The 19,219-nt window shown below is 35.4% G+C and overlaps 1 protein-coding gene across 6 annotated transcripts in view; it reads left to right on the forward strand.

Moving 5' to 3' along the window:
* The window catches only part of URI1 (URI1 prefoldin like chaperone), a 90,279-nt gene that overhangs the window by 57,841 nt on the left and 13,219 nt on the right, over nucleotides 1-19,219 (forward strand). For all 6 annotated transcript variants that reach the window (XM_054538812.2, XM_054538811.2, XM_054538813.2 and 3 more), the window contains 2 exons: nucleotides 1,868-1,946; nucleotides 2,922-3,057. In XM_054538812.2, the coding sequence (XP_054394787.1) occupies nucleotides 1,868-1,946; nucleotides 2,922-3,057 (215 nt within the window). The remainder of the gene's footprint in view (nucleotides 1-1,867; nucleotides 1,947-2,921; nucleotides 3,058-19,219) is intronic.

Genomic DNA, 19,219 nt, shown 5'->3' on the forward strand with positions numbered 1-19,219 from the left:
ACATTTATTATAGGTTATGTAAAATAATATATATGTGAAATTCCTTAAGATCTTAAGACTGAGCTAATTTTTTTTTTTATTAATATGCTACTTTTGCTTCAGGGAACTAAGCAGTAAGCTGAAACCAATTCTGTGTTGTTTATAGTGCAGTCATTTATATTATCTGGAGAGTTGTTACCTACATTGCAGTTTATCCTGATTTCAATTTGACAATGTCTACATGTTCTTTTAAATTACTTGCTGAGTTGGTGAATTTTTGTTTCTGTTATTTTAAAAAACTGACAACATCCTTCTGCTTAAAAAAATTCAGCACTGTAGTTTTGCTTGCAGCCTGTATCTTAGCAGGGGGAACCCTTAGGAAACCCAATCTCCAGAGAAAGTTTGAAAACAGGCATCTTGGCATAGGCTGCTGCCTGGTATTACTCAAAAAGAAGGGCTGTTCATTTCCAGCAGGTGTTAAGAGCTGACTAAGGCCCATAGCATGGAAATACGATCATCTCTGCCCCTACAGAGTTACATACACCTTTTGGTTGTTTGAAATTACTTATTTGGTAGCTCTGTTTGATGTAACAAGAAACAGACTCCTAAGCCAAATTGAAACGCCTTTTGTATCATCTCTACTTAATTTCTTCTACCCCCAGTTGATTCTCTCTTACCTTAATCACATTATTATGAATAATTGAAGAGCTGATGATGCATTTTTCAGCCTAAGGTTTTCTGATGAGGACTAAAGCATCTGATCAAATTTCATGTTCGTGATTTCAACTTCACAGCCAGTATCTATTCACTCAAAAGCTTTATTAAATCTCTTCTTTCGGCCAGGTGTGGTGGCTTATGCCTGTAATCCCAACACTTTGGGAGGCTGCGGTGGGGGGATCGCTTGAAGCCAGGAGTTCGAGACCAGCCTGGCCAACATGGTGAAGAAACCTAATCTCTATGGAAGATACAAAAATTAGCTGGGCGTGGTGGCATGCGTCTGTAGTCTCAGCTACTCAGGAGGCTAAGGCAGGGGAATCACTTGAACCCAGGAGATGGAGGTTGCAGTGAGCTGAGATTATGCCACTGCACTCCAGCCTGGGCAACAGAGAGAGACTCTGTCTTAAAATAAATAAATCTCTTCTTTTTTCATCTTGAGTCCCTTCTTCTCTCCAAACATCAGGCCATCTTTTACTATCTCCCTTAATTTTCACATTTTATTTGGTCCAGACAGTCTTGTATCTTAAAAAACAGTAATTCTCAAAATTTGAGTATTCTGCTTCTAAATGCCAAAGTCCCTGAAGAGTCTTAATTCTTCAATAAATGTATAGTAGAATAATGCCATTGCTAAACTGTATAAAAACAGGATTTTAAAAGTAAAAATAAAACCACATTAATCTTGAATTTGCTAAAATTAGGTTTTTGATTAGCTTGTTTTATGATACCTGGCCTACTAGGCCTCCCAAAGTGCTGGGATAACAGGTGTGAGCCACCACACCTGACCGAAAGAAGAGATTTAATAAAGCTTTTGAGTGAGGCCAGGTGTGGTGGCTCATGCCTGTAACCCCAGCACTTCGGGAGGCTGAAGTGGGCGGATCATGAGGTCAGGAGTTCAAGACCAGCCTGACCAACATGGTGAAACCTCCTCTCTACTGAAAATACAAAAACTAGCCTTGCATGGTGGCGCACACCTGTAATCCCAGCTACTCAGGAGGCAGAGGCAGGAGAATTGCTTGAACCTGGGAGGTGGAGGGTGCAGTGAGCCGAGATCACGCCACTGCACTTTAGCCTGGGTGATGGAGCGACACTCTGTCTCAAAAAAAAAAAAAAAAAAAAAAAGAGAAAAGAAAAATCGTGAATAATTTGTGTATTTGGTGTTTTCTGTCAACAGGAAGAAGGTAGATAATGACTATAATGCCCTTCGAGAAAGACTCAGCACCTTGCCTGATAAATTGTCTTATAATATAATGGTATGTTTGGTTTGTTTCTTTTGAAGTAATAGTTGTTTCTTGTAAACATATTAACTGTGTCGGTTCACAGAATGCCAGGCTGATGGACTGTGTCCGAGGTAACTACGTAGCAAGGAAGATTTGTTTTGTTTTACTTTATAAGAATACAGTAATTGTAGTAATTGTTGGTATTTACCTTTTTTTTCATAATATATATGGTGACATAAATGACATAAATATTAGCACAAAATTGGACATATTTCAAATGGAAACTTACTATATAAAAAATGTAATTATGACAGAAATATGGCACTAAGTCGTTTCTTGTTAGCCAGAGCAGGAATAGGCCATAATGTTTTGTAATTCACAGAATTAAACCTTAGGACATTGATTTTTATATAAAAACGTGCTGCTAATTTTTGTTTTAATGATCTTCACATCGACATAGTGATCTATTCATGAGCCCTGGATTAGAACCTTTCATTGCATGAATATTCTTTCTTATGAAGCCTTTGTTCTTTTATACTTGTCCAAGTATTTTGTATATACAGCTAGATAGATCCATTAAAGCTATTTGTTTACTAATTCCTGCTTTGCAAAAGTGGCTACTTTATTGAAAATAATTTTTAGTTTTCTTTATCAAAAGTATTTTGCATTGATAGTGTTTCACTACTAGTTGCTTTCATTTAGATTTGCAAGTGAATGAAAAGTATAAACATGCCGAGACAGTACTACTTTCTTTAAGAGCTGTATGTAAATATGGTGTGGATTTATTTTCCTGTTTTAACATTAATTTAGGAACATAAAGCAATTTTCTTTAGATTTTCTTAGTAAAATTTTAATATAGTGTTGAATTTCTGTGAAGCTGGCGTTTTATTTTTCACAATGTATAAATAAAAAAATTCAGTAATGTAAGGCTTTTAATGCAAAGTGTTTTATAAAATGTAATTTCAGTGTTTTACGTTTTTTCTCTTTTTTCTTTTTTTTAAACAATAGGTACCATTTGGCCCTTTTGCCTTCATGCCAGGAAAACTTGTCCATACTAATGAAGTCACTGTTTTACTGGGGGACAACTGGTTTGCAAAGTGCTCAGCAAAGCAGGCTGTAGGTTTAGTTGAGCACCGAAAAGAACGTAGGTACCCATTTTAAATGATGTTTCTTTGTTGTATATGTATCCATTCACAGATTGCCAAGCTGAAGGGCTGTTTCTTACCAAAGGTACCTTCCGTGATCTATGAATCCAGGCTGTTTGTGATTCTGTTGAACTGTAGGTAGTTTGAGTAGAACCAACATTTGAGAATGAGCTGGAGAATGGAGCATCTGGTTTGGAAATGTCACCTACATTGGCATGTTTTCAGAAGTTGCAAAGTTTCAAAGTCATTATGTGATTTTGTAGTTAGAAGTTGGGAAGACATAAAAATTGGAGTCATTTTATACCTTATAATTTTTTTTTTAGTTGCTATTATAGACTTCTTTTTGCACTTAATACTTTAGTACACAGAAATAATGTGTTTTCTCCTTAGTGAACTAAGAGAAATACCTATTTACATAAGTAGACAATTCTTAAAAATGCTTTTTGGTTTGGGAAAAAAACATATTTTCATTTGATAAAGGAGACCAGGTGTGAAAAGGTGCTACCTAAAACAGCACCCTTATCCTTTTGCAGTTGTTTGAGTTCTCTGCATCCCTTTATTAAGGCAGCTCTTGAGTTTTGTTTATCCGTGCTAATTATCTGTAGGTGTGTAGAAGCCTACATATACACACACAGAGCACACACTACACGTTTTGCAGTTGGATGAGCTAGCTTGGGTTCTAGCTTAGTAATATTTTAAAATTAGGTTCAGTTTATAATCTGTTGTTATTTCTGTAATACGTATTTAGATTGAGAGTATAATATCCACCCTACCTGCTTTTTAACCTTTTAGTTAAATGTGTATTTGAAAATAAATGTTGGGAAGATCCTTTTGTATAAATAAGGTCATACTAAACAGAAAACAGCTGAGTTTTCTAAAGCTGAACTTGATTTCACTTATACATGAATGAGTACTAGAGAACTCATTTACTCAGTGAAATTCTGGGAACTATATTTGGAGACTCTAATTGCAAATCAACTCCTATAAGTTTATAATTGATATATATTTTGATCTTTTATGACACTAATCAGAATCTTATTGTTAGGCCTGTATGTAATTTCTGGCAATGATAAATCTTTTGGCTTTGCTGCATTATTTTTGTCATGTATATTAGCAAAAGAGAATGGGCATACTTTTTTCTTAAAGACCTTACTGAAGACGAAGCCTCTCTTTATGTACTGAAGTAGCTCTGACGTTATGAAACGAATCCATAGCCTATTGAAGTTTGTTCACGTTGATTTTCATATTTCAGTGAAAAAAATCTTTATAATTAGTTATAACTTAAAATATTAATGGGAATACTTTTACTACAATAGAATAGAGCTCTAGAGTAGAGAAACATGTTTTTGTAAATCACTTTCTAGTAGTTAAATGTGGATTTGGAAAGTGACCAAACATAGATGACTTTTGGGATCAATATTTATCTAAAAGAATTTTCAAAGTACATATTTCCTGTTACAATAAATTCTGGGCCGGGTGCAGTGGCTCATGCCTGTAATCCCAGCACTTTGGGAGGACAAGGCAGGTGGATCACCTGAGGTCAGGAGTCTGAGACCAGCCCGACCAACGTGGTAAAACCTCATCTCTACTAAAAATACAAAAATTAGCTGGGCGTGGTGGTGTGAGCTACTTGGGAGGCTGAGACAGGAGAATCACTTGAACCCAGGAGGTGGAGGTTGCAGTGAGCTGAGATTGTGCCACTGCACTCCAGCCTGGGCAACCAGAGCGAAATTTTGTCTCAAAAAAAAAAAAAAAATTATGTAAAGCTCTTTTATTCACATGGTTTTATAATTTATAACTGAAGAAAATACTTAGATATATTGTTGTACTTAACATTTATTAAGAAAAGGTACTATATTTTTCTTAAGACAGAGGAAATATAACCAGTTAAACACATAGTCATCTATGTCATGGTTGATTGGGGTAGTTGGGGAAGGTCTGAGTTACAACACGTGTCATGATTTGTTTAGCCAGCATCACAGTCAGGACACAGAATAGGATACAAGATACTGCTCTCAGGACTCAGCTCCTATCAAAACCTCCCTCACACTGCCCCTTGGTGGTCACACCCTACCGCTGCCTCTAAGGATTGACGACCTCATGTCTGTGTCTTTTGAGACTAGCTTCTTCACTTGCTGTAACGCCTCATCCAGGTGGTTCTGTATATTCAAAGTTCATTTCTTTTATTGCCGAGGAGTGTTCTGTTACATGCATATCTATTAAATGCACGTACAGCAGTTTTTCCATTCACCTTTTGAGGGACATTTGGGTGCTTCCATTTTTTGGCGGTTAGGAACAGAGCTGCTGTAAGCCTTTGTGTACAGGTTTTTGTGCGAACATACACTTTTGTTGCTGTTGGTAAATACCTACAAGTGAGATTGTTAGATCATATGATAATTGTATGTTCAATTTTTAAGAGACTACCAAGCTGTTTTCCAAAGTAGCTGTATGATTTACATCTCTTTCATTAGTGTGTGAGAGTGGTATCTTTGTGTCTTTACCAGCCCTCAATATTGTCAGTTTAAGAAGTGTAGCTATTTGAATAGCTGTATAGTGGCTTTAGTTTGCGTCATTGCCTAATGATGTTGAGCATTGATTCATGCACTTATTTCATCTTTGTGTCCTCTTTTACCTGTTGAACTCTTTTGCCCATTTTTAAATATTGGGTTATATATGCTTTTTTTTTTTTTATTTTTTGAGATGGAATCTCACTCTGTTGCCCAGGCTGGAGTGCAGTGGGGCGATCTTGGCTCACTGCAACCTTAGCCTCCCAGGTTCGAGCAATTCTCCTGCCTCAGCCTCCTGAGTAGCTGGGATTACAGACGTGCGCCACCATGCCCGGCTAATTTTTTTGTATTTTTAGTAGAGATAGGGTTTCACCATGTTGGTCAGGCTGGTCTTGAACTCCTGACCTCAGGTGATCCACCCGCCTCAGCCTCCCAAAGTGCTGGGATTACAGGTGTGTGCCATCGCACCTGGCCTGGGTTATATATTTTCTTTCTTTTTTTTTGAGATGGAGTCTCACTCTGTCACCCAGGCTGGAGTGCAGTGGCGCAGTGTCGGTTCATTGCAACCTCCACCTTCCGGGTTCAAGTGATTCTCCTGCTCAGCCTCCTGAGTAGCTGGGATTACAGGTGCGTGCCACCACGCCTGGCTAATTTTTGTGTTTTTAGTAGAGACAGGATTTCACCATGTTGGTCAGGCTGGTCTTGAACTCCTGACCTCATGATCTGCCCGTCTTGTGGTCCACCCACCTTTGCCTCCCAAAGTGCTGAGATTACAGGTGTGAGCCACAGCACCCCGCTGCATTGTATATTTTCTTACTGTTGTTTTGAGAGTTTTTTTTTTTAATATATTCTGGATTTATGTTAAATAGGTGATTTGCAAATATTTTCTCCCACTTTGCATCTTGTCTTTTCATTCTTTTAACAGTGTCTTTCCAGAGCAAGTTTTTAATTAGGAAGTTCAGCTTTTAGCTTTTTTTAATGGATCATATGTGTGGTGTCATATCTAAGAACGCTTTACCTAACCTTAGTTCTTGAAGATTTTCTTCTGTGTTTTCTTCTAAAAGTTTTATACTTTGACATTTTACAATTAGATCTGTGATTGATTTTAAGTTAATTTTTGTTCGAGGTGTGGGGTTTAGGTCACGGTTCATTTTTCTTGCATATGGATGTCCAGTAGCTCCAATACTATGTTGAAAATACTGTTCTTTCTCCATTGAAATGACTTTGCACCTTTGTCAAAATGAATTGGCAACAAGACCATCTTAGATACCACACTAGGATGGTTATAATAAAAAAGACAGTAACACTTGTTGGTGAGGATGTGAAAAAATTGGGACCCTCGTTCATTGCTGGTGGGACTGTAAACTGGGGAAGCCATTTTGGAGAACAGTTTGGAATTTTTCAGCACGTTAAACATTGTGTTTTACTGTGACCTAGCAGTTCCACACCTAGATAGTATTCTACCCAAGTGAAATAAAAACATATGTCCACAAATACTTGTACATGAATATTAAGAGCAGCACTGCTTATAGTAGCCGAAACATGGAAACAACCCAAATGTCTATCAACTAATGAACAGGTGAATAAGTGTCATACATCCATACAGTGGAATGTTGTTTGGCAATAAAAAGATGTGTACCTTGAAAACATTAGAATAAATTAAAGAAACCAGTCACAAAAGACCACATATTGTATGATTCCATTTACATGAAATATTCAGAAAAGGCAAATTTATAAAACAAAGGAGAGTAGTGGCTGCTTAGGGCCAGGAAGGTGTGAGAGAGGATGGAGAGTGACTGCTAAAGAGTATGGAGATTTTTAGGAGCAATGAAAATATAAAAATACAGATTTTGGTGATGGTTGCACAACCCTTTGAATATACGAAAACCATCGAATTGTACATTTTAAATGGGTGAATTGTATGGTATGTGAATTGTAACTTAAATTGTTAAAAAACAAATGAATGAGCCATTTTGTGTAATTGTGTTTTTGGACCATCTATTCTGTTTCTTTATCTATGTGTCTGTCTCTTTGCTGATGCCACTCTGTTTTGATTACTGTAGCATTATAGTGTTCCTTAAAGTTGGTAGTACGGGTGCTCTAAGTTTATTCTTTCCAAATTGTTTTGGCTGTTCTACCTCCTTTGCCTTTCCATATACATTTTAGAAACCACTCGTTTATGTTTACAAAAACTCCTAGTGGGATTTTGATTGGAATTGCACTAAATCAACACATTAATTTGGGGAGAATTGACCCCTTAACTATTAAATCTTCCAGTGTGTAAATACTTACAGCCTGTAAATACAGTGTATCTCTGTATTTAGGACTTCTTTCATCAGTTTTGTAGTTTTTGAGCATACAGGTCATATGCGTTTTGTTAGGTTTATATCTAAGTGTTTCACCTTTTGTGGAGCTGTTGTAAATGATGGCATTTTAAAATTTTGTTTTTCAAGTGTTCTAGTATATAGAAATAACTCTTTTTTAAAAAGAATTAACATTGTATCCTCCATTCATGCTGACCACATTTGTTCTCTGAACTTTTTTTGGGTAGATTGCATGGGATTTTCTATGTAGACAATCATGCCTTTTGTAAATAGCTCCTATTTTTTTTATTCCTTTCCAAGGTATATACACTTCATTTCTTTTTCTTGCCTTACTTCCTTGGCTAGGACTTGCAGTATAATATTGAATAGGAGTGGTAAGAGTAGGTAGATATCTTTGTCTTGAAACTGATCTTGTGGGGAAAACATTTGGTATTTTACTGTTAAGTGTGTTGTTAGCTGTAGATTTTTTAAAAAAATTAATACTCCCTATAAATTTAGGGAACTTTCTACCTTGGTTCTAATTTGCAGATTTTTTAAATGAAAATATGTTGAATTTTGTCCAATGTATTTTCTGCATCTATTGATATGATCTTGTAGTTTTTCTTCTGTATCTGTTAATGTGATGGATTATATTGATTGATTTTTCTTCCCTGGATGAACCGCATTTGATCATGGTATATTCTTTCATGTATTACTGGATTTGATACATTGAGCTTTTCTTGTTTAATATTTGCATGGCATATATTTTTCCATTTCTTTTACTTTTATGCTAACTATATCATATTTAAAGTGGGTTTCTTTTTTTTGTTTTTTTGAGACAGGGTCTTGCTCTGTTGCCCAGGCTGGAGTGCAGTGGCACGATCTTGACTTGTTGCAACCTCCACCTCCCAAGTTCAAGTGGTTCCCCCACCTCAGCCTCCCGAGTAGCTGGGATTACAGGCGAGTGCCACCACGCCCAGCTAATCTTTGTATTTTTTATAGAGATGGGGTTTCACCATGTTGGCTAGGCTGATGTCGAACCCTTGACCTCAAGTGATCTGCCTACCTTGGCCTCCCAAAGTGCTAGGTTTACAGGTGTGAGCCACTGTGCCTGGCCTAAAGTGAGTTTCTTACAGGCAGCATGGATCTTTCCTTTTTAATTGATTCTGATAATTTCAGTCTTTTAATTGATGTATTTAGACCATTTACATTTAATGTAATATGTTTGGATTCAGGTTTGGCATTCTCCCCCCGTTTTTGTTCCTCTTGTTACCCTTTCTTGTCCTCTTTTAGATTATTTAATATTTTTAGTATCTTATTACTCTGTTGTTGCTGAAATAGGAACTTCTTAAAGTATTTTTAATGTTACAAATTAGGGATTAATGTATTTCACATGAACTTAAAAGTTTTACTCTAAATACTTGCTTTGAGATTTGCTGAATTCTTTTTTAGGTTAGAGAGCAATTTTTTGTTTAGAAAGGAGTACATCTTCAGTGAGACTAAGTGAAAAGACCAGGATTTAAGACCAGGATTTAATCAGAGGTCTCTACAGTATAGACATGTTTTTGGTAATTTTGTTTCTGCATGTCTCTGTAATCTACTTTTGAACACCGGTATATAGAATGACTTGAAATTCTAGTATCCAGGCACCATGTCTTAGAATTTTTGGCTGTGACAACAGGCATTTGGCCACATTTCTAAAGTCATTAGGCCAGTGATTAATGTTAAACAGTTTTACTTATAGGATGATCTTAATAGATTTTCGTTTCAAAGATAATGTGGGGAGAATTATTTTACCATGTGTCTTTTGTTCAGAATTGTATCTGACACATTTATCTTATTTTTACTTTTGTCTTAAAAATGCATAGTCTTCATTTTTACGATAAAGTTATTTTTTATTAAATGGAAGGGTGGACATGAAGGGATAAGAGCATGAACTAGGGGTAATGACTATAGGCTTAGAGAAGAGATCAGAAGCAAGAAGAATTTCTGAGCCTGATAGGACTTGGCAACTGATTGAATGTGAAGGTTGAGGGGAAGCATTGGATGAGTGGTGACCTAGAGGCAATGTTGTTAACATAATCAAGTAAGTTTGTAGATCACTGCACACTGCTTTCCCTCTACCAGAGAGTCAAATGCACATAGGCACGTTACTTAGAAGCCCTGTAATGAAAAATATCCCTTTAGTCTTGTTTAATATTGTGGTTCCCAAACTTACTTGATTTTGATAAACTTTTAAAATGTAATGTCTGTTATCTTACAGAGCATTCTAAAGAAAATCTTGATTTAGGAATACATTTTTAGGCACATTTCAGAAGAAAGTGGGTGATAAGACATTGTTAGTACCGAATACAGCTTTTTTTTTTAAGTGATAGGAGAAGAAAGATTGTATATGAGGTGCATCAGGTATTCACAAGATGGGCTTTGTTAAAAATTATTTTTTTAGTAGGTTATATATGGACATGATACAAAATGTAAAGGATATTTATTAAAAAACAACTATGCTTCCTTTTCTTGTTCTTTAACATCCAGTTTACCTCCCTGGAGGCATCGCTGTTATCAGTATCTTACTCATTATTCCAGGGATATTCTGTGCATTTACAGCCATAGACTTATGCATTCCCACCCCACCCTATACACCTCCACTCAAATTGTAGGCACACTTTTATTTTTTTGTTTTGGCAGCTTGCTGTCTTATTCTTTTCATGGCTATATAGTATTATATTGTACCCTAGTTTATTTAGCCAGTCCTTTACTGATAGGCCTTTAGATCGTCTTCCTTTTTTTTGCTGTTAGAAGCAGTGCTGCAGTGAATAACCTCTGTGTGTGTGTGTGTGTGTGTGTGTGTGTGTGTGTGTGTGTTTCATTTGTACTTGTGTGTATCTGTAGGATAAATGACTAAGATACAATTGCTGGCATGAAGTGAGGTAGATTTTTAACTTTGACAGTGCTGGCTTTAACAGACTGACTACACCTTTGCCAACCCAGTGTGTTTGCAAACTTGTTTTGAAACTGATACCTTATTGTAGGCCCCCTGGCACCACTAACTAGCTAACTTACTGTCTTTTCTTCCTTTTCCTCCCCTCCCCTCCCCTCCCCTCCCTTCCCTTCCCCTCATTCACATGGTTGGTCAGCTATAACAACCATCCATCTCCAGATATTTTTCATCTTCTCAAATTAAAACTGTACCAGTTAGGTGATAACTCCCCATTTTTTCCTTCCTTCCTCCCCCCATCCCCTGGTAACCACTATTCTACTTTCCGTATGAATTTGGCTATTCTAGATACCTTACGTAAGTGGAATCCTACAGCATTTGTCCTTTTGTGTCTGGATTATTTCACATAGCATAATGTTTTCTAGGTTCATCTGTGTTGTAGCACATGTCAGAATTTCCTTTTTTTTAAGGATGAACAATATTTTATTTTGTGAATAATGTGAATTATTCTGTTCGCTATTGTGCTGCTATGAATATAGGTATACAAATATTTATTTAGTTCCCTGCTTTAAATTATTTGGGGTGTGTATCTGAAAGTGGAATTGCTGGATCATATGGAAATTCTGTGGATTTTTTTTTTTTTTTGAGACAGGGTCTCACTCTGTTGCCCAGGCTGGGAGTGCAGTGGTGCAATCTTGGCTCACTGCAGCCTCCGCCTCCCAGGTTCAAGAGCCTTCCTGCCTCAGCCTCCCAAGTAGCTGGGACTACAGGTGTGCGCCACCATGCCCGACTAATTTTTGTATTTTTAGTAGAGATAGGGTTTCACCATGTTGGCCAGGCTGATCTTGAACTCCTGACCTCAGGTGATCCATCTGCCTCAGTCTTCCAAAGTGCTGGGATTACAGGTGTGAGCCACCACGCCCGGCCCTATGTTGTATTTTTTAAGGGACCTCCATTCTGTCTTTCACAGCAGCTGTACCATTTTATATTCTCACCACCAAAATACAAGGAATCCAGTTTTCCCACATTCTTGTCAACACTTGTTACTATATTTTTTATGTATAAAATAAATAGATTTTGAAGTGGCATATCATCAAGGAATATAGTCTGAAGTGGATTTGAAGTGATATATCAGCAGGGTTTTGATTTGTATTTCTTCAGTGATTAATTATGTTGAGCATCTTTTCATGTGTTTATTGGCCACATGTATATCATCTTTGGAGAAATGTCTATTCAAGTCCTTTGCCCATTTTTTATTTGGGTTGTTTTTCTTGTTCAGTTATAGTTCTTTATATATTCTGGATATTAGTCCCTTATCAGAAGTGTAATTTGCAAATATTTTCTCCTGGTCTGTTGGTTGCCCTTTTACTTACTTCTTTTTTTTTTGTCTTACTTAAAAAAAAAATAGCTGCCAGGTAGAGTGCCCTTTTACTTTCTTGATAATGTCGTTTGATGCACAAAAATTTTTAATTTTCATTGTCCAGTTAGTGTTTTTTTGTTTTTGCCTATGCTTTTCATGTCATATCCAATAAATTGTTGCCAAATGTCATGAAGCAGCTTCCCTGTGTTTTTTTTTAAGTTTCCTAGATTTAGCTTTCTTTTAGGTTGCTGTATCCATTTTGAGTTATTTTTATATATGCTTGTAAGGTAAGGGTCCAACTTAATTCTTTTGCATGTGGTTCCACTTTTCTTAACATGATTTGTTGAAAACACTGTCCTTACCTTTTTGAATGGTTTTTACACCCTTGTCAAAAATCATTTGGTCATACATTTATGTCTGAGCTTTGTATTCTATTTTTTGGTCCGTAAGTCTGTATTTTTGTTGGTACCACATTATTTTGATGAGGGTAGCTTTATAGTAAGTTTTGAAAACAGAAAGATGAGACTTACAACTTAGTTTTTCTTTTTAAATATTGTTTTGGTTATTGGGGAACCCTTGAGGCTCCATGTGAATTTTAGAATGGGCTTTTCTGTTTTTGCAAAAAAAAATTACTGGATTTTACTAGGAGTTGCACTGAGTCTGTCAGTTGCCATGGGTAGTATTGACATCCTAATTATTAAATATATTCACTCCGTGAACATAGGATATCTATTTATTTGTGTCTTATTTGTTTTAGCAACACTTTATAGTTTTTAGTGTACAAGTCTTGCACCTTCTTGATTAAGAGTTTAGTCCTTTTGGTTCTAGTTTAAATGAATTGCTTATAAATTTCCTTTTTAGATTTCTCATTGTTAGTGCATAGAAATGCAATTGATTTTGTGTGTTGATTTTGCATCTTGCAACTTTGCTGAATTTTTTTTATTAGCTTTACCAGGGTGGTGTGTGTGTGTGTGTGTGTGTGTGTGTGTGTGTGTGTGTGTGTGTGTGTGTGTGGATTCTTTAGGGTTTTCTACATATTACATATAAGATTGTATCATATGTTGGTAGTAGAGAGAACTTGACTTCTTTCCAATTTGGAGGCTTTTTATTTGTTTTTCTTGCTTAATTGCTCTAGCTAGAACTTCTAGTATGTTGTTGAATAGACATGTTGATAGTGAGCATCCTTGTCTTATTCCCAGTCTTAGGGGAGAGACTCGCAGTCTTTCATCATAGAGTGTGATGTCAGTGTGGGGTTTTCATATATGGCCTTTATTATGTTATGGGAGTTCCCTTCTGTTTCTAGTTTATTGAGTTTTTTTTTTTTTTTTTTTTTTTTAAATCATGAAAGGGTGTTGGATTTTGTCAAAGGCTTTTTTGGATTCAATCGAGATTACCATGTTTTTTCCTCTTCATTCTGCTAATGTAGTATATTACATTGATTTTTATATGTTGAACCCATTCTTGCATTCCAGGGTGTGGCAGAGATCATTCTTGGTCATGATGTATCATTCTTTTAATACGCTGCCGTATTTAGTTTGCCAGCATTTTGTTGAGCATTTTTATATGTACATTCATAAGAGAAATTAGCCTGTAGTTTTCATATTTTTATCTGGCTGGCCTCACAGAATGCGTTCCCTCCCTTTTCATTTTTTAGAAGAGTTTGAGAGGATTGGTGTTAATTCTTTGAATGTTTGGTAGAATTCATCTGTGAAAGCATCTCTTCTTGGTCCTTTCTTTCTTGGGAGGTTTTTGATTACTGATTCAATATGCTACTTGTTACAAGTCTATTCAGATTTCAGTTTTGGTAGTTTGTGTTTTTCTAGGAATTTGTCTATTTTATCTAAATTATCAAACTTGTTGGCATTCAGTTGTTTGTACTATTTCTGTATAATCCCATTAATTTTTGTAATATTAGTTTTTATTCCACTTTTGTTTGTGATTTTAGTGATTTGAATCTTCTCTTTTTTTCTTAGACAATCTAATAAAGATTTGTCAATTTTGTTGCTCTTTTAAAAAACCAACTTTTGGTTGCATTAATTTTTCACCATTTTAAAAAAATTCTGTTTTGTTTATCATCCTCTAACCTTTGTTATTCCTTTCTTCTGTTAGCCTTGGATTCAGTTTACTCTTCTTTTTCCAATTTCTTAAAGTGTACAGTTAAGTTACTGATTTGAAGTATTTCTTTTTTTTTGATGTAGGTATTTACAGCTATAAATATCTTTCTTAGCATTGCTTTGCTGCATCCCATAAATTTTCGCTGAGTTTACATTTTTGTTGGTCTCAGGGTATTTTCTCTTTTCTTTTGAGACAGAGTCCCACTCACTCTGTTGCCCTGGCTGGAGTGCAGTGGTGCAATATTGGCTCACTGTAACTTCCATCTCCCGGGTTCAAGGGATTCTTCTGCCTCAGCCTCTCGAGTAGTCGTGACTACAGGTGAGGGCTACCATGCCTGGCTAATTTTTGTATTTTTGGTAGAGTCGGGGTTTCACCATGTTGTCCAGGCTAGTCTTGAATTCCTGGCCTCAAGCAATCTGCCTGCCTCGGCCTCCTAAAGTGCTGGGAGCCACTGTGCCCAGCCATATTTTTTAATTACGCCTATGATTTCTTCTTTGACCCATTGACAGATTGTTTTGTGAAATTTTCATATATTTATGACTTTTTCCAATTTTCCTTCTATTAATGATTTTTAATGTTATTGAACATTCCAATTAGAAAAGATACTTTATGTGATTTCAATCTTGTTAAATTTTTTGAGACTTATTTTGTGGCCTCTCATATGACCTATCCTGGTGACTGTTCCATGTTTCCCTTAGAAGGTGTGTATTTTTCCTTTTGTTGGGTGGAGGTTTCTATATATGTCTATTAGGTCTAATTGGTCTTTAGTAGTGTTCATGTTCTTTATTTCCTTCTGGCTGTTCTATCCTTTATTGAAAAGGGGATATTCATGTCTCCAGCTATTATGGTGAAATAATTTCTCTCTTCTGTTCTGTACATTTTTGCTGTATACATTTGAGCTCTGTTAGGTATGTATGTATTTATAATTGTTATATCTTGATAGATTGAACCTTTTATCAGTGTGAAATATCCTTCGTCTCTTGTGACTTTTTTTTTAACTTAAAGTCTATTTTGTCTGATACTACTATAACTACTTCATTTCTTTTTTGGTTACTGTTTGTATGGAATATCTTTTTCATTCCTTCACTTTCAACCTATTTGTGCGCTTAGATTTACAAGTGAGTCTCTTATAGACAGTATATAGTTGGATCCTTTTTTTAAAACAATCGATTCTGCCCATTTATGCTTTCTGATTGGGAAGTTTTATCTGTTTACATGTATAGTAATTACTGATGGAGGGAAAGACTTTTGCTATTTTCTGCATGTTTTATAGCTTTTTTTGACTCATTTCTATATTACTGCCTTCCTTTGTGTTTGATTTTTTTTTTATGGTGAATGGTTTTGATCTCCTTTTCACTTCTTTTTAAATTATTTTATAGGTATTTTCTTTGTGATTACCATGGCGATTACATAGAACATCCTAAGGTTATAAAATGTATTTTGAATTTATACTAACTTAACTTCAATCACATACAAAGGCTTTATTCCTGTTCAGCGCCTTCACCTCTTTATATTATTTGTGTCACAAATTACATCTTTATACATTGTGTCTCCACTAATATAGATGTACAGTGATTTGTATTCATTTTTCCTTATCACATAGAAAAGAAAAAAGTGGAGTTACAAACCAAAATGACAGTAATACTTATTTTTGCCTATGTGTTTACCTTTACCAGAGATCTGTGTTTTCATATAGCTTTGAGTTACTGTCTTTTCATTTCTACCCAAAGAACTTCCTTTAGCATTTCTTGTATTGCAGGTCTAGTGGTGAGGAATGCCCTCAACTCTTGTTTATCTGGGAATGTCTTAAATTTCCCCTCATTTTTAAAAGACTGTTGTTTTGCTAAACATAGAATTCTTGGATGAATTATTTTGTTTCTCTCTCAGCACTTTTTAAATATTATGTCATCCCATAGCCTTCTGTGCTTCAGGGTTTCTGCTGAGAAATCTGATAATCTTATTGAAGATTTCTTGTTTGTGATGAGTTGTTTTTCTCTTGATGCTTTCAAGATTCTCTCTTTGTTGTTGTTCAACAGTTTGATTATAGTGTGTCATGGTGTGGGTCTCGGTTTATCCTACTTGGATTTCGTTGAGCTTCTTGGATTTGTAGATTCGTACCTTATCGAGCAATGTGTATGCTCTTGAGTATCTCCAATAAGGCATTTCAAAATACAAATTTATGATTTTAGTTTATGATAGATGTATATAGCTTTAAATAACCACAAACCATCTTAAGACATTATTTTAAAAAAAAAGAGCAGCATTCACTTATCCCTTTTGGCTCACAGTTCCCATTCCTCAGATGTAATTACTTTCTGTTTTTGGCTATTTTTACTCTACTCTTTTTATTCATATTTTCCAGTGGTTTGGCATATCCTGTTTTTGTTTACTTCTTTTTTTTTTTAATTTTATGTATTATTAACTACCTGCCTATAATTTAAGAGGACCATTTAGCATTTTTACATGTCCTCCCTGTCTCTGCTTCTCTAATCTTTTTGCTATTGTTGTATCACAGTTTTTGTTGAATCAGTATTCATGCTTAGATATTATGTAATTCCATTTTGTTCTTGTACAGGCTTTTAATTGAATTTAACTGCTTTTTTGTTGCATAGTTTTCTATGTGTCTGTCATTAATTAAGTCAGATACTTTTTTTGTTGTTAGAAATTTTACTGCTGGAGTCTTTCGTTGTCTTGCTTCAATTTGGACTGGCTTCTCTCCTGATCAAAGGAGAGCCGTCTTCCTGGTGTCTTCTTACCCTGTTTTTGCCTTTTATTTATTTCCTGTTTTCTGTTTCCCAAAGCACCCTTTTTTCAGGTTCTATTTATTTTGTTGGAATATTGCTTTCAGTAACTTTTGGGAACCTGCTCGGAGGTTCCCAAAAAGTCTTTGAATTTTTATGTATCTGAATAACTCTTATATTCCTTATACTCCTGCTTGTTATTGTTAACTAGACTGTTTAGAATTCTAGGTCTTAAGTAATTGTTGCCCTCAGAATTTTGGATACATTATTCTGTTACCTTCTGTCTTTAAGTGTTGCTATTGAAAATCTTGATGCTGCTTTTTCTTTGTATATAACTTGTTTTTTTGTTTTTAAAGTTTTGAGATTCCTTTTTGGCCTTTGTTCCCCATGATCTGGAATACTACAGTGGTACAGCTTGATGCTGTGCTATGGATCCTTTAAAATTTGTTTGCTAGTGCTTAGTGGGCCTTTTTTGAGTGGAGGCTTAAGTCCTGCAGCCCTGGGAAATTTATATTATTAATTTGAAAATTTCCTTTTCTTGTTGCCTATTGGTTTGTCCTTGTTGTAATTTTTGAAGTGATTTCTTCTACATAATCTTTTAAATCATGTATTGACTTTAAAATTTTCTGGTACATAATTTCATTTCTGGAAGCACTTTTTTTGTTCTTTGGATGTTTCTTTGTTACAGCGTCCTGTTCTTGTTTCATGGATGGAGGGTCTTTTTTTAAGGAGTATTTGTTTTTTCTTTTAAAGTTTTCATTTTTAAACATTTCCTCCATGTTTTATCTTCTCCCTCTTTTCTCTCTTGCTCTCTTTTTTTGGTCTCTAGCATTAATGTTCAAGAATTTCTTCAAATGTCTGGTGATCCTTGGCTAACCATTTATACATGAGTTGAGTACTGTCAGGAAGCTCTGTGTGCATAGGCAAGGTTTGTTGACTGATAGGTATTTTTTGTAGGGATTTAAGGTAGCAAGCTGATATTTTTTTTTTTTTTTTTTTAATTTGAGCAATCTTTAAATATCAGCAGATTCTACAAAAGAGTCTTCTGATCTTCTTCATCTAGTGTTCTGAGAACCAGGCTGGGCGTTTCAAGGTTCAGTATGTTCACTTGGAATTAATCTTCCTGGTTTCACTAAGACATTTTCTATTCTCTTTCTACTTCCCTATTCCCTACCATCCCCACAAACCACTCTAAGCTATGAATCTTTTGTTTAAGCAAGAAAGGAGAAACCTTTCTTGTGAGATCAGGGTTTGGGGACCTGTTCTTTTCAAACTTTTATCTAGATCTTTGGTTAAAGTTCACTCGTCCTTTGGAAATACTCCCAAGTGAATTGCCTTTTCCAGGTCCGATATCCCAGATCAACTTGTAGCAGCTTTTCCTTGCCACAGTTAGGTTCCATTTTTTTCTGTTGTGCAAAGTCCATTATCAGTTGTGCAGTTTCCAAAATTTGGTTGACATTTCTTGTCTATTTTCTCTTCAAATATATTTGTCTTTATGGGTTTATGCCTTTAAAAATTTCTTAGTTGTTACTTTACTAAGGTATAGGAGAAAGGCAAATACTAAGTATGTGTATTCAATGCGCTATTTTAAAGCAGAAGTCCAAACCTTTGTACTGGTTTAAGAAGGAGTACATCCTGTCCAGAGGTTTGTGAGTATTTCCACCAGGGGGCACGTCCTATTGAAGCTGTCGAAAGAATATTTAAAAATTCCAGCACACAAAAGAAACGAGGTTGAGAATAGAGTGGTCACAAAGGATTCCGTAGAGAATTGCATATTTACAGGCTTCATACTATTCAGTACATATGAATATATGGCTAAGTAAAAAAGACTCCTTTCACGAATGATGTTCATAACTTTTATTAGTCTTTTGCAAATAATTGTTATTACATCTGCAATTCCATTCCTTTCAAATATATACAATTCTACAAACTGTTAACTAAATGTTTGTAAATATTTGGTCTTACTTAGTGAGTAGGCATATCGTTTATCTTTAGGTGAAAATGACTGCTTAAGTTCTTATGAGGTTTTAAATTTTCTTTTTTGGTTTAAACATGTCTTTAGAATTTGCACTGTTAATTTGCTTTAAGTCTCCTTTTTCATAGCTAACTCAAAGGATTTCAGCCAGTTCTGGACAAAGATTCTGAATTAGTGAAGACTTTAAAATATTAGGTTATACTTGCTGCACATATAACCTGCAGC

The sequence above is a fragment of the Pongo abelii genome, chromosome 20, assembly GCF_028885655.2.
Source record: "Pongo abelii isolate AG06213 chromosome 20, NHGRI_mPonAbe1-v2.0_pri, whole genome shotgun sequence".
Lineage (NCBI taxonomy): Eukaryota > Metazoa > Chordata > Mammalia > Primates > Hominidae > Pongo > Pongo abelii.